This window comes from Oncorhynchus nerka, linkage group LG18 (genome assembly GCF_034236695.1).
Source record: "Oncorhynchus nerka isolate Pitt River linkage group LG18, Oner_Uvic_2.0, whole genome shotgun sequence".
NCBI lineage: Eukaryota > Metazoa > Chordata > Actinopteri > Salmoniformes > Salmonidae > Oncorhynchus > Oncorhynchus nerka.
In genome coordinates this window covers 18,196,963-18,210,976 of record NC_088413.1, presented here as the reverse complement: position 1 = coordinate 18,210,976, position 14,014 = coordinate 18,196,963, and the positions used below count along the sequence as shown (strand labels likewise).

The following is a 14,014-nucleotide window of genomic DNA, read 5'->3' as shown; positions in this document are numbered from 1 at the left end:
GCAGCCGCAAACAAGCCTAAAATCACCATGCGCAATGCCAAGCGTCGGCTGGAGTGGTGTAAAGCTCGCCGCCATTGGACTCTGTAGCAGTGGAAACGCGTTCTCTGGAGTGATGAATCACGCTCCACCATCTGGCAGTCTGACAGACATATCTGGGTTTGGTGGATGCCAGGAGAACGCTACCTGCCCTAATGCCTAATGCCAACTGTAAAGTTTGGTGGAGGAGGAAAAATGGTCTAGGGCTGTTTTTCATGGTTCGAGCTAGGCCCCTAAGTTCCAGTGAAGGGAAATCTTAACCCTAGAGTATACAATGACATTCTAGATGATTCTGTGCTTCCAACTTTGTGGCAACAATTTGGGGAAGGCCCTTTCCTGTTTCAGCATGACAATGCCCCCTGTGCACAAAACGAGGTCCATACAGAAATGGTTTGTCAAGATTGGTGTGGAAGAACTTGACTGGCCTGCACAAAGCCCTGACCTCAACCCCATTGGACACCTTTGGGATGAATTGGAACGCTGACTACAAGCCAGGCCTAATCGCCAATCTCAGTTCCTGATGAGCAGGTGTCCACATACACTACATGACTAAAAGTATCTACCTCAAATACCTCTTATCTCTGCACATTGATCTGGTGGTATTGGTACTTCCTGTATATAGCTCCACATTTATCTGGTACTTCCTGTATATAACTCCACATTTATCTGGTACTTCCTGTATATAGCTCCACATTTATCTGGTACTTCCTGTATATAGCTCCACATGTATCTGGTACTTCCTGTATCTAGCTCCACATTTATCTGGTACTTCCTGTATATAACTCCACATTTATCTGGTACTTCCTGTATATAGCTCCACATTTATCTGGTACTTCCTGTATATAGCTCCACATGTATCTGGTACTTCCTGTATCTAGCTCCACATTTATCTGGTACTTCCTGTATATAGCTCCACATTTATCTGGCACTTCCTACACATAGCTCCACATTTATCTGGCACTTCCTGTATCTAGCTCCACATTTATCTGGCACTTCCTGTATATAGCTCCACATTTATCTGGCACTTCCTATATATAGCTCCACATTTATCTGGTACTTCCTGTATATAGCTCCACATTTATCTGGCACTTCCTACATATAGCTCCACATTTATCTGGCACTTCCTGTATATAGCTCCACATTTATCTGGCACTTCCTACATATAGCTCCACATTCATCTGGTACTTCCTGTATATAGCTCCATTCTTGTGTATTTTATTTGATTCCTATTGTTACTATTTTATTAAATGTTTTATTTTATTATAATTTCTAATAAAAGCATTTCATTATTTGTATTGTTAATTTTAAAGCTCTGTATCCTTGGGAAGGGCTCGTAAGCAAGCATTTCTTGGAAATACCAGTTGTATTCGGCGCATGTAACAAATACAATTCTATTTGATCTACCACTGGCCCTTGATTTGTCCACAGTCATTTCTGATTAGAATTAAAGCAATTAAAACATCCCATCATGCTTTGGGTCATTATAGGGGCGGCAGGTAGCCTAGCGGTTAAGAGCGTTGGTTTGAATCCCGAGCCAGCAAGGTGGACAAATCTGCCGTTCTGCCCTAGAGCAAGGCAGTTAACCCCAGTTAACTGCTCCCCGGGCGCCAATGATGTGATGTTGATTAAAGCATTAACCCCCCACACCTCTCTGATTCAGAGAGGTTGGGTTAAATGTGAAAGACACATTTCAGTTGAACGTATTCAATTATGCATCTGATCTAGGTTTCCCCTGGAATAAAGTGTTCTGTTTACTATGTAACTTACTATGCAGTAACTCAGTATCTTTCATAGAAATCAGATGAATATATTATATTTGAGAGGAATTATTGGTCAAAATCCCCATGTTAATCTATTACAAAATGATAATATTAAACTTTTCAACAAGCACACACACACCTCATATCAGGGTCCATGGTCTCATCAAGATCCTTGTATGGCGACCCATCCTTACATCTTTCTTTATGGATGGCTCCACCCTCAGCCCCCTGGTGATAACTCATTATAACTCTCAGAGAGGAGACCTCACAATGCTGAAGAGGACTGGTCTAGTCCCATATCAATCTGTAAATAAGAAGAGTAAACAGCATTATATTAACACGTTTAAACACAAAAGCCGAGTAGAACTACTGTTGCCTGCTGTGCTGGGGATGTAAGACATTATAATGATATTCTGTAAAGCATTTTAAACACAAAAGCTGAGTAGAACTACTGTTGCCTGCTGTGCTGGGGATGTAAGATATTATAATGATATTCTGTAAAGCATTTTAAACACAAAAGCTGAGTAGAACTACTGTTGGCTGCTGTGCTGGGGATGTAAGATATTATAATGATATTCTGTAAAGCAGTTTGCACTGAATGCAATTGTGAAAAGCACTATAGGCAGAAAAAGTGTTTTTGAACAATAGCATTGCTTATTTTTATTATTATTTATAAATAAAATATTTAACCCAGCAATATAGCCAAGGTTACCCAGTAAAGGTTTAGCCCTCTTAATTGTAGTTATGATATAATTAGGTTATTTCGCTGTCTTTTTCTGTCATCATCTTTTAGGAAATTGTATTGGCCTTGGCTGGACACGATCTAGCCCATCCTGGCAATGGCTAGTCAAATTGACTTCAAACTTGTTTGTCTTTTTGAATCTTAGTTAACCCTGAGCCTTTTTTTTTAATTTTTTTTATTTCACCTTTATTTAACCAGGTAGGCTAGTTGAGAACAAGTTCTCATTTGCAACTGCGACCTGGCCAAGATAAAGCATAGCAGTGTGAACAGACAACACAGAGTTACACATGGAGTAAACAATTAACAAGTCAATAACACAGTAGAAAAAATGGGGCAGTCTATATACAATGTGTGCAAAAGGCATGAGGAGGTAGGCGAATAATTACAATTTTGCAGATTAACACTGGAGTGATAAATGATCAGATGGTCATGTACAGGTAGAGATATTGGTGTGCAAAAGAGCAGAAAAGTAAATAAATAAAAAACAGTATAAAAACAGTATGGGAATGAGGTAGGTGAAAATGGGTGGGCTATTTACCAATAGACTATGTACAGCTGCAGCGATCGGTTAGCTGCTCGGATAGCTGATGTTTGAAGTTGGTGAGGGAGATAAAAGTCTCCAATTTCAGCGATTTTTGCAGTTCGTTCCAGTCACAGGCAGCAGAGTACTGGAACGAAAGGCGGCCAAATGAGGTGTTGGCTTTAGGGATGATCAGTGAGATACACCTGCTGGAGCGCGTGCTACGGATGGGTGTTGCCATCGTGACCAGTGAACTGAGATAAGGCGGAGCTTTACCTAGCATGGACTTGTAGATGACCTGGAGCCAGTGGGTCTGGCGGCGAATATGTAGCGAGGGCCAGCCGACTAGAGCATACAAGTCGCAGTGGTGGGTGGTATAAGGTGCTTTAGTGACAAAACGGATGGCACTGTGATAGACTGCATCCAGTTTGCTGAGTAGAGTGTTGGAGGCCATTTTGTAGATGACATCGCCGAAGTCGAGGATCGGTAGGATAGTCAGTTTTACTAGGGTAAGCTTGGCGGCGTGATTGAAGGAGGCTTTGTTGCGGAATAGAAAGCCGACTCTTGATTTGATTTTCGATTGGAGATGTTTGATGTGAGTCTGGAAGGAGAGTTTGCAGTCTAGCCAAACACCTAGGTACTTATAGATGTCCACATATTCAAGGTCGGAACCATCCAGGGTGGTGATGCTAGTCGGGCATGCGGGTGCAGGCAGCGATCGGTTGAAAAGCATGCATTTGGTTTTACTCGCGTTTAAGAGCAGTTGGAGGCCACGGAAGGAGTGCTGTATGGCATTGAAGCTCGTTTGGAGGTTAGATAGCACAGTGTCCAATGACGGGCCGAAAGTATATAGAATGGTGTCGTCTGCGTAGATGTGGATCAGGGAATCGCCCGCAGCAAGAGCAACATCATTGATATATACAGAGAAAAGAGTCGGCCCGAGAATTGAACCCTGTGGCACCCCCATGGAGACTGCCAGAGGACCGGACAGCATGCCCTCCGATTTGACACACTGAACTCTGTCTGCAAAGTAATTGGTGAACCAGGCAAGGCAGTCATCCGAAAAGCCGAGGCTATTGAGTCTGCCGATAAGAATATGGTGATTGACAGAGTCGAAAGCCTTGGCAAGGTCGATGAAGACGGCTGCACAGTACTGTCTTTTATCGATGGCGGTTATGATATCTTTTAGTACCTTGAGTGTGGCTGAGGTGCACCCGTGACCGGCTCGGAAACCAGATTGCACAGCGGAGAAGGTACGGTGGGATTCGAGATGGTCAATGACCTGTTTGTTGACTTGGCTTTCGAAGACCTTAGATAGGCAGGGCAGGATGGATATAGGTCTATAACAGTTTGGGTCCAGGGTGTCTCCCCCTTTGAAGAGGGGGATGACTGCGGCAGCTTTCCAATCCTTGGGGATCTCAGACGATATGAAAGAGAGGTTGAACAGGCTGGTAATAGGGGTTGCGACAATGGCGGCAGATAGTTTCAGAAATAGAGGGTCCAGATTGTCAGCCCAGCTGATTTGTACGGGTCCAGGTTTTGCAGCTCTTTCAGAACATCTGCTATCTGGATTTGGGTAAAGGAGAACCTGGAGAGGCTTGGGCGAGGAGCTGCGGGGGGGGCGGAGCTGTTGGCCGAGGTTGGAGTAGCCAGGCGGAAGGCATGGCCAGCCGTTGAGAAATGCTTATTGAAGTTTTCGATAATCATGGATTTATCGGTGGAGACCGTGTTACCTAGCCTCAGTGCAGTGGGCAGCTGGGAGGAGGTGCTCTTGTTCTCCATGGACTTCACAGTGTCCCAGAACTTTTTGGAGTTGGAGCTACAGGATGCAAACTTCTGCCTGAAGAAGCTGGCCTTAGCTTTCCTGACTGACTGCGTATATTGGTTCCTGACTTCCCTGAACAGTTGCATATCACAGGGACTATTCGATGCTATTGCAGTCCGCCACAGGATGTTTTTGTGCTGGTCGAGGGCAGACAGGTCTGGAGTGAACCAAGGGCTGTATCTGTTCTTGGTTCTGCATTTTTTGAACGGAGAATGCTTATCTAAAATGGTGAGGAAGTTACTTTTAAAGAATGACCAGGCATCCTCAACTGACGGGATGAGGTCAATGTCCTTCCAGGATACCCGGGCCAGGTCGATTAGAAAGGCCTGCTCACAGAAGTGTTTTAGGGAGCGTTTGACAGTGATGAGGGGTGGTCGTTTGACTGCGGCTCCGTGGTGGATACAGGCAATGAGGCAGTGATCGCTGAGATCCTGGTTGAAGACAGCGGAGGTGTATTTGGAGGGCCAGTTGGTCAGGATGTCGTCTATGAGGGTGCCCTTGTTTACAGAGTTAGGGTTGTACCTGGTGGGTTCCTTGATGATTTGAGTGAGATTGAGGGCATCTAGCTTAGATTGTAGGACTGCCGGGGTGTTAAGCATATCCCAGTTTAGGTCACCTAACAGAACAAACTCTGAAGCTAGATGGGGGCGATCAATTCACAAATGGTGTCAGGGCACAGCTGGGAGCTGAGGGTGGTCGGTAGCAGGCGGCAACAGTGAGAGACTTATTTCTGGAGAGAGTAATTTTCAAAATTAGTAGTTCGAACTGTTTGGGTATGGACCTGGAAAGTATGACATTACTTTGCAGGCTATCTCTGCAGTAGACTGCAACTCCGCCCCCTTTGGCAGTTCTATCTTGACGGAAGATGTTATAGTTGGGTATGGAAATCTCTGAATTTTTGGTGGCCTTCCTGAGCCAGGATTCAGACACGGCAAGGACATCAGGGTTAGCAGAGTGTGCTAAAGCAGTGAGTAAAACAAACTTAGGGAGGAGGCTTCTGATGTTGACATGCATAAAACCAAGGCTTTTTCGATCACAGAAGTCAACAAATGAGGGTACCTGGGGACATGCAGGGCCTGGGTTTACCTCCACATCACCCGCGGAACAGAGAAGGAGTAGTATGAGGGTGCGGCTAAAGGCTATCAAAACTGGTCGCCTAGAGCGTTGGGGGCAGAGGATAAGAGGAGCGGGTTTCTGGGCATGGTAGAATATATTCAGGGCATAATGCGCAGACAGGGGTATGGTGGGGTGCGGGTACAGCGGAGGTAAGCCCAGGCACTGGGTGATGATGAGAGGTTGTATCTCTGGACATGCTGGTTGTAATGGGTGAGGTCACTGCATGTGTGGGAGGTGGGACAAAGGAGGTAACAGGGGTATGAAGAGTGGATCTAGGGGCTCCATTGTGAACTAAAACAATGATAACTAACCTGAACAACAGTATACAAGGCATATTGACATTTGAGAGAGACATACAGCGAGGCATACAGTAATCACAGGTGTTGAATTGGGAAAGCTAGCTAAAAACAGTAGGCGAGGCTAATCAGCTAGCACAACAAACAGCAGGTAAAATGGCGTTGACTAGGCAACGGGGCCGACAGATAAAACAAACAAGCAGAATGGAGTACCGTGATTAATGGACAGTCCAGCGTGCGTCAGCTATGTAGCCAAGAGATCAGTGTCCAGGGGGCAGCGGTGGATGGGCAGGGAAGCTGGACTGGCGAGTGTTATCCAGGTTTTTTAAAAACTAACAATGACTAAATAGCTAGTAGCTAGTTAGCTGGTTAGCGTCTGGAGGTTCTTGAGTGTGTTCTAAAAAAAATAATAATAATAGCGATTCCGTATCACATTGGGTGAGGCAGGTTTCCGGAAGGTATAAACAAATTAAAAATCAAAAAGAGATAGAAAGTAAATGGGTCCAGAGAGTGTTTGAGACGCGGTGATTCAGATGGTTAGCAGGCCTGTGCTAACAAGCTAACAGTTCGTAGGCCCGGGCTAGACAAGGTAGCAGTTAGCGGACCGGAGCTAGACAAGCTAGCCGTTAGCAGGCCGAATTAGCAGGCAGGGAGATAGCGAGGGCTAGAGAGTTAACCTTTGGGGGACCTCGCGATGGGGTGAGTCTGTTTATTCCTCTTCATGCGGTGACATCGACAGACCGGTCGTGGGCCCGGGTAATTGTAGCCCAGGAGTATGCTACAGGTGCTCTAGTACGCTAGGTGAGCTGGAGACACAGCGATTCAGAAAGCTCGCGGGCCTTGGCCAGCAGATGGATCTTTGGCGATGTCGCAACGGAAAAGCCTGTTGAAACCACCTCGGACGATTATGTCGGCGGACCAGTCGTGATGGATCGGCGGGGCTCCGTGTCGGCAGTAAAGGGTCCAGGTCAATTGGCAAAAGAGGTATTGTTGGACCTCTTCGGCTAGATGGGCTTAGCTCGAGGCTAGCTCAAGGCTAACTGGTGCTTGCTTTGGGACAGAGACGTTAGCCAGGAGTAGCCACTCGGATTGCAGCTAGCTAGTTGCGATGATCCGGTGTAAAGGTTCAGAGCTTGCGGTAGGAATCCGGAGATGTGGTAGAGAAAAAGCAGTCTGATATGCTCTGGGTTGATGTCGCACTGGTGTCCTAGTTAACTTTGAAGACCGCTAGCAGTGGCTAACTGAGGAGCGTCTGCTAAATGACTTAAATGTAAATGTACTAGCTAGTAGCTAGTTAGCTGGCTAGCTTCTGATGGGGGTTCCGGTTCTAAAGTATAGAAAAAGCAGATCCGTACCACATTGGGTGATGCGGGCTGCAGGAGAGTATATTCAGCCTGTAGTTGGAAAGTGAGATTAAAATATGTACGAAATATATACAGAAAAAAAACGAGGAAAACTATATTTACACCAGACAGGTCGGGACAAGACAAAACACACGTCCGACTGCTACGCCATCTTGGACCAAACCTTTTCCTAACCTTAACCTAGTTATCATAACATACTACGTTAATTATCCTAACCTGTTTTGTAATTTCTCATAACCTTCTACAAAGAGTCACTCCTGGTCAATTCTGACATAAACTGTATCCCTTCTAGACACCACGCCCTAACCATTGAAAATGATAGAGGCCTCTAGTGGCCAAAAGGCTGCGTTAGCATGGGCAGCGACATTGAAGATTCACCACCTTCCTGGTGACCCTGTTGGAGTCATGGCCAGCCGGGTCATCAGGAGGGATCAGGCAGTCCTGAAGAAGAAAATGTACTACTTTAAAAAGGAGATAGCATCAATGGTGCAGACCCTGCTCTCTATCTCTATGGGCCAACGCAAAACCAAAGTGATTGCCTTTCTATGAATCCATTTTGTCCGGTTTGGATGGGTGTCATAGGCCGTATCCGAAATCTGTATTGCTTACTACTTACTAAAACTACATCATGTTTACTATATACTATTTAGAAACGTACTGTTTACAACAAATGTATGCAGTAAGTAACAAATATCAACATAGTAGACGCACCTTTCATTTTTTTTTTTTTTTTACCTTTAATTAACTAGGCAAGTCAGTTAAGAACTCATTCTTATTTTCAATGAAGGCCTAGGAACAGTGGGTTAACTGCCTGTTCAGGAGCAGAACGACAGATTTGTACCTTGTCAACTCGGGGGTTTGAACGGTTACTAGTCCAACGCTCTAACCACTAGGCTACCCTGCCGCCCCATTTGGTACAGTCCGTCCTTCCTCAAGTATGCAGCGAATTATAGCCGAAATGTAACATGCTGGCATTTCAAGCATACTCTATTTCCCAAATTTCACATATAAAACGTTATATTTGCGCATACCTAAAATGCCTAAATATTCGGACACAACTGTACACATTTAGTGGGACTCAATTAGGCCTATGACCGCCTATCAAAGTTTGGAAGAAATACATGTATACAATACACACGATTGTCTATTGTTTCTTTCATCACAATCAACTCTTATTTAAGGATAAATATATGAATATATCTGCTAAAAAGCTTAAATATCAGCGTCTGGTAGCTGTGTAAAAAGAGAACACTTTTCGTGGTCTTCCTTGTGCGCACTCCGCCATTATGCCAGCGGGCCTAGTGGGGTACTAGATTTATTTACTTGCCGTTTATTAGAAAGAAGTTGAAAAATCGGGCCTGTATTAAATATGTTTCGTTGAATAAGAATCGACTCCCAAAGAATCTTACACCTGACTTTAATAATAAAAACATGAACCTACCATTTCCCCTGCTGACTTGCAAGTCGAAAACCCTGAGCTGAAGCCAGCTGTCAAATTTACTTTCAGTTTCTAACAGGAAATAACTTACACAACAACAAAAAAAACAGATCTACGTTTTCTAAGAGGCAGAATATATAGTTCTAATACTGAAATATTTGTGATGTCATATATAGAGTCAAATGAATTAAAAACATCTGGAAATAACAGTACACATCTGATACATATTGGTATTGGCATACGCCGCAAACTCTATAAAGAAAGTTATCCATTAAAATTATTTGATCATGTGTGAATATGTCTTCAGCGAGTGGTTATTAAATGCAGTAAAGACACAAACAAGCATAGATCAGAAAACATTATTCAGTATTATATTTGTATCATATTTTTGTCATTCTGTGATAGTTGTAATCACTCCTTTGTTCCTCAAGGTGGAGTCAGAGGACTTTGTAGAGCTGATGGGTCCTGAGACCTTAGCAGAGACAGTGGAAATGAAAGTGAAGGGACGTTTTCAGAGGTACAGAGACCATAGGAAGTAGTTTGGGAGTGGTGGTGGGGGTGCTGCGATTTGGGGGGGGGGGGGGGGTACAGCAATAGACACAAATAAACTGAACACATTAGGGCATTTAGTTATTTAAGAACAGTAATTTGTCATAAATTAATATTAATTCATTGAGGTTGGTTGATACTTCATCTAATGTGTGTAAATCATTAGAATGTGTCCCCAGATAGTCCTTAGATGAACTATAAATCAACCAACCAGCAACCCAGCAACAAACCAGCCAACCAGTCAAAACAATGACAAATGGTAATGTTACAGACTCTCATTGTACACAGCATTCACCTTGTTTACTACTTCCCTCTCTCAGCCTCTTGAAACACCTCATTGGTGTAGTGGCTTGTTGTACTGCACTGTAACAGGAACAGGCAAGGCAGAGACACTAAGCAAGGTCAGAACATTGACTGATATACACAGTGTACAAAACCTTAGGAATACCTTCCTAATATTGATTTTCAGCCCCCTTTTGCCCTCAGAAAAGCATCAATTTGTTGGGGCATGGACTCTACAAGGTGTTGAAAGCGTTACACAGGGAAGCTGGCCCATGTTGACACAAACCGGTGTGCCTGACATTTACTACCATACCCTGTTCAAAGGCACTTAAATATTTTGTCTTGCCCATGCATGTTAGCTCAAGCGTCCCAAGGGAGGCCCTCCGCACTGCTAAAGCTAACTCTCTCTCCTCTGCTCTCATCCTTCTAGACCTATCGGCTGCCTTCGATACTGTGAACCATCAGATCCTCCTCTCCACCCTCTCCGAGTTGGGCATCTCCGGCGCGGCCCACGCTTGGATTGCGTCCTACCTGACAGGTCGCTCCTACCAGGTGGCGTGGCGAGAATCTGTCTCCTCACCACGCGCTCTTACCACTGGCGTCCCCCAGGGCTCTGTTCTAGGCCCTCTCCTATTCTCGCTATACACCAAGTCACTTGGCTCTGTCATAACCTCACATGGTCTCTCCTATCATTGCTATGCAGACGACACACAATTAATCTTCTCCTTTCCCCCTTCTGATGACCAGGTGGCGAATCGCATCTCTGCATGTCTGGCAGACATATCAGTGTGGATGACGGATCACCACCTCAAGCTGAACCTCGGCAAGACGGAGCTGCTCTTCCTCCCGGGAAGGACTGCCCGTTCCATGATCTCGCCATCACGGTTGACAACTCCACTGTGTCCTCCTCCCAGAGCGCTAAGAACCTTGGCGTGATCCTGGACAACACCCTGTCGTTCTCAACTAACATCAAGGCGGTGGCCCGTTCTTGTAGGTTCATGCTCTACAACATCCGCAGAGTACGACCCTGCCTCACACAGGAAGCGGCGCAGGTCCTAATCCAGGCACTTGTCATCTCCGTCTGGATTACTGCAACTCGCTGTTGGCTGGGCTCCTGCCTGTGCCATTAAACCCCTACAACTCATCCAGAACGCCGCAGCCCATCTGGTGTTCAACCTTCCCAAGTTCTCTCACGTCACCCCGCTCCTCCGCTCTCTCCACTGGCTTCCAGTTGAAGCTCGCATCCGCTACAAGACCATGGTGCTTGCCTACGGAGCTGTGAGGGGAACGGCACCTCAGTACCTCTAGGCTCTGATCAGGCCCTACACCCAAACAAGGGCACTGCGTTCATCCACCTCTGGCCTGCTCGCCTCCCTACCACTGAGGAAGTACAGTTCCCGCGCAGCCCAGTCAAAACTGTTCGCTGCTCTGGCCCCCCAATGGTGGAACAAACTCCCTCACGACGCCAGGACAGCGGAGTCAATCACCACCTTCCGGAGACACCTGAAACCCCACCTCTTTCAGGAATACCTAGGATAGGATAAAGTAATCCTTCTCACCCCCCTTAAAAGATTTAGATGCACTATTGTAAAGTGGCTGTTCTACTGGATGTCTTAAGGTGAACGCACCAATTTGTAAGTCGCTCTGGATAAGAGCGTCTGCTAAATGACTTAAATGTAATGTAATGTAATGATCCTGCAGAGGTTTTAACTAAGGATTCTCATTGTATACTGTATCTGTTTACTACAGCTTCCACTGTCGTTCACTCTACTGCCCCACTGCCGTTACAACTTTCAACACCAAATCTATCCCTTTGATGCTCTTTCAAACGTTTCCATCCCCCTATTTCAGGATCCTCTCTTCCATCTCTCTCTCTCAGGATCCTCTCCTCATCTTCTTCAATCTCTCTCTCAGGATCCTCTCTCCTCTCTTCAATCTCTCTCTCAGGATCCTCTCCTCATCTTCTTCATTCTCTCTCTCAGCCTCCTGGAACATCTCATTGCTGTAGTATCTTCCTCCATTCATCATGACCATCTTGTTTATCTTCTACAGCAGCTCAGCGACCTGAGAGGGATTCTGATCTTCATTGATGAAGACATGATATCTCCCTTTACATTTCTGAGTAAAATCCTGAAGATCTGGATTACAATTATCCACAATGTATATATACTGAACAAAAATATAAACGCAACATGTAAAGTGTTGGTACTATGTTTCACGAGCTGAAATAAAAGATCCCCAGAAATGTTCCAAACGCACAAAAAGCGTATTTCTCTTAAATGTTCAAATGTAAATAATCCCTGTTAGTGAACATTTCTCTGTGGCCAAGAGAATCCATCCACCTGACAGGTGTGGCATATCAAGAAGCTGATTAAACAGCATGATCATTACACAGGTGCACCTTGCGCTGGGGACAATAAAAGGCCACTCTAAAATGTGCAGTTTTGTCACACAACACAATGCCACTGATGTCTCAAATTGAGGGAGTGTGCAATTGTCATGCTGACTGCAATAATGTCCACCACTGCTGTTACCACAGAATTAAATGTTAATTTCTCTAACATAACCCTTCTCTAACGTTGTTTTAGAGAATTTGGCAGTACATCCAACCGGCATCACAACCGCAGACCAAGTGTAACCACGCCAGCCCAGGAACTCCAAATCCGGCTTCTTCACCTACAGGGATCGTCAGAGACCAGCCACCCAGGCAGCTGATGAAACTGGGGAGTATTTCTGTCTGTAATAAAGCCCTTTTGTGGGGAAAAACTCATTCTGATTGGATGGGTCTTGCTCTCCAGTGGGTGGGTCTGAATCGCAAGTGGGTGGTGCTATGCCCTCCCAGGCCCACCCATGGCTCCGCCCCTGCCCAGTCATGTGAAATCCATAGATTAGGGCCATAGATTATTTATTTCAATTGACTGATTTCCTTATATGAACTGTAACTCAGGAAATTTGTTGAAATTGTTGCATGTTGAATTTATATTTTTGTTCAGTATATAGCATCTAAACTTTTCCCATCCACCTGTCACGTCTGCTCCCGCTCTTCCCTTCCCCTGGCGCTGGAGGGCGCCAGATTACCCTGCATCACACGCTCCTGCCATCAATCATGCACACCTGCCTTCCCTCATCACTCGCATCAGCGTTATTGAACTCACCTGGACTCACTTATCTCCGGTTGATTTCCTCCCCTATATTTGTCAGTTCCCCAGCTCTGTTCCCTGCTGATTCATTGATTGTTTTTTGTCTTTGTTTTCTGTTTTCTGACGCTGTTCCTGTCTCGTTATATGTTCGTTATTTATTAAATGTTACTCCCCGTACCTGCGTCGTCTCTCCAGCGACATCTCATGTGACACCACCTCTCTTTCTGTCTTTCTGATGTAACAGTCACGAGATGCATTTGTTTCAAAATCTTTCCTTCCCAGGATGGTGGTTCCTGCTGCACTCTTTCCAACTCCAGTCTTCCCCACCAGAACAATCCAGACCTCATGTTCTGTTGGATTACAATGAAAATGTTGTTGCCTTTGACATGAGTATAACCTTAATGTTCTTCCTGTTAGCACATTTACAAACATAATTTTTCGGTTAAATAGTTTTCTCTCCAAATTGAGTGGAACAAGGGAGGGTATCAGTTCCTGGTGTGCCCAGACAAGAGGATGCGTTTCTGTTAAATAGCTTCAGTAAAACATTTTGAAGTGAAACAGTTTTCCCTCCAAAAAATAAATATTGTGACATCACCACATGAGAGCTGTGAGGACTCAAGGTCTGTTACTGAACTGATTAAGATGATGCAGATCTCTTACTAGTGCAGATAGTTGAATGAGGGCCATGCTTTAACCCTGGTAGTAAAACAGAACCACTTGATCAGTTCAGGGTCAGATAATGACATGATGGTTTTAGAGTCCATTGATGGTGAGAAGTTGCTAACCACAGATCTAGGATCAGATTTCACCGCTATCAGTACAAACCTTAACAATAGGAAGTGTATATTCAGTTGGCAGATCCAAAGGTTAGGGTTATTAGGGATACAATTGGTTAAGATTAGGTTTAAGCTTAGAGTTAATGTTACTCAGTGTTATAGGTTAAGGG

At 44.9% G+C, this 14,014-nt stretch overlaps 1 protein-coding gene across 1 annotated transcript in view; it reads right to left on the bottom strand.

Moving 5' to 3' along the window:
- The window catches only part of LOC115126817 (up-regulator of cell proliferation-like), a 35,762-nt gene extending 26,120 nt beyond the window's left edge, over window positions 1–9,642 (bottom strand). Inside the window, exons 1-2 of the mRNA XM_065003614.1 lie at window positions 9,101–9,642; window positions 1,936–2,100 (exon numbers count right to left, since the gene is read on the bottom strand). Coding sequence (XP_064859686.1) covers window positions 1,936–2,039 — 104 coding nt within the window. The 5' untranslated portion in view covers window positions 2,040–2,100; window positions 9,101–9,642. The remainder of the gene's footprint in view (window positions 1–1,935; window positions 2,101–9,100) is intronic.
- Window positions 9,643–14,014: the final 4,372 nt, after the last annotated feature.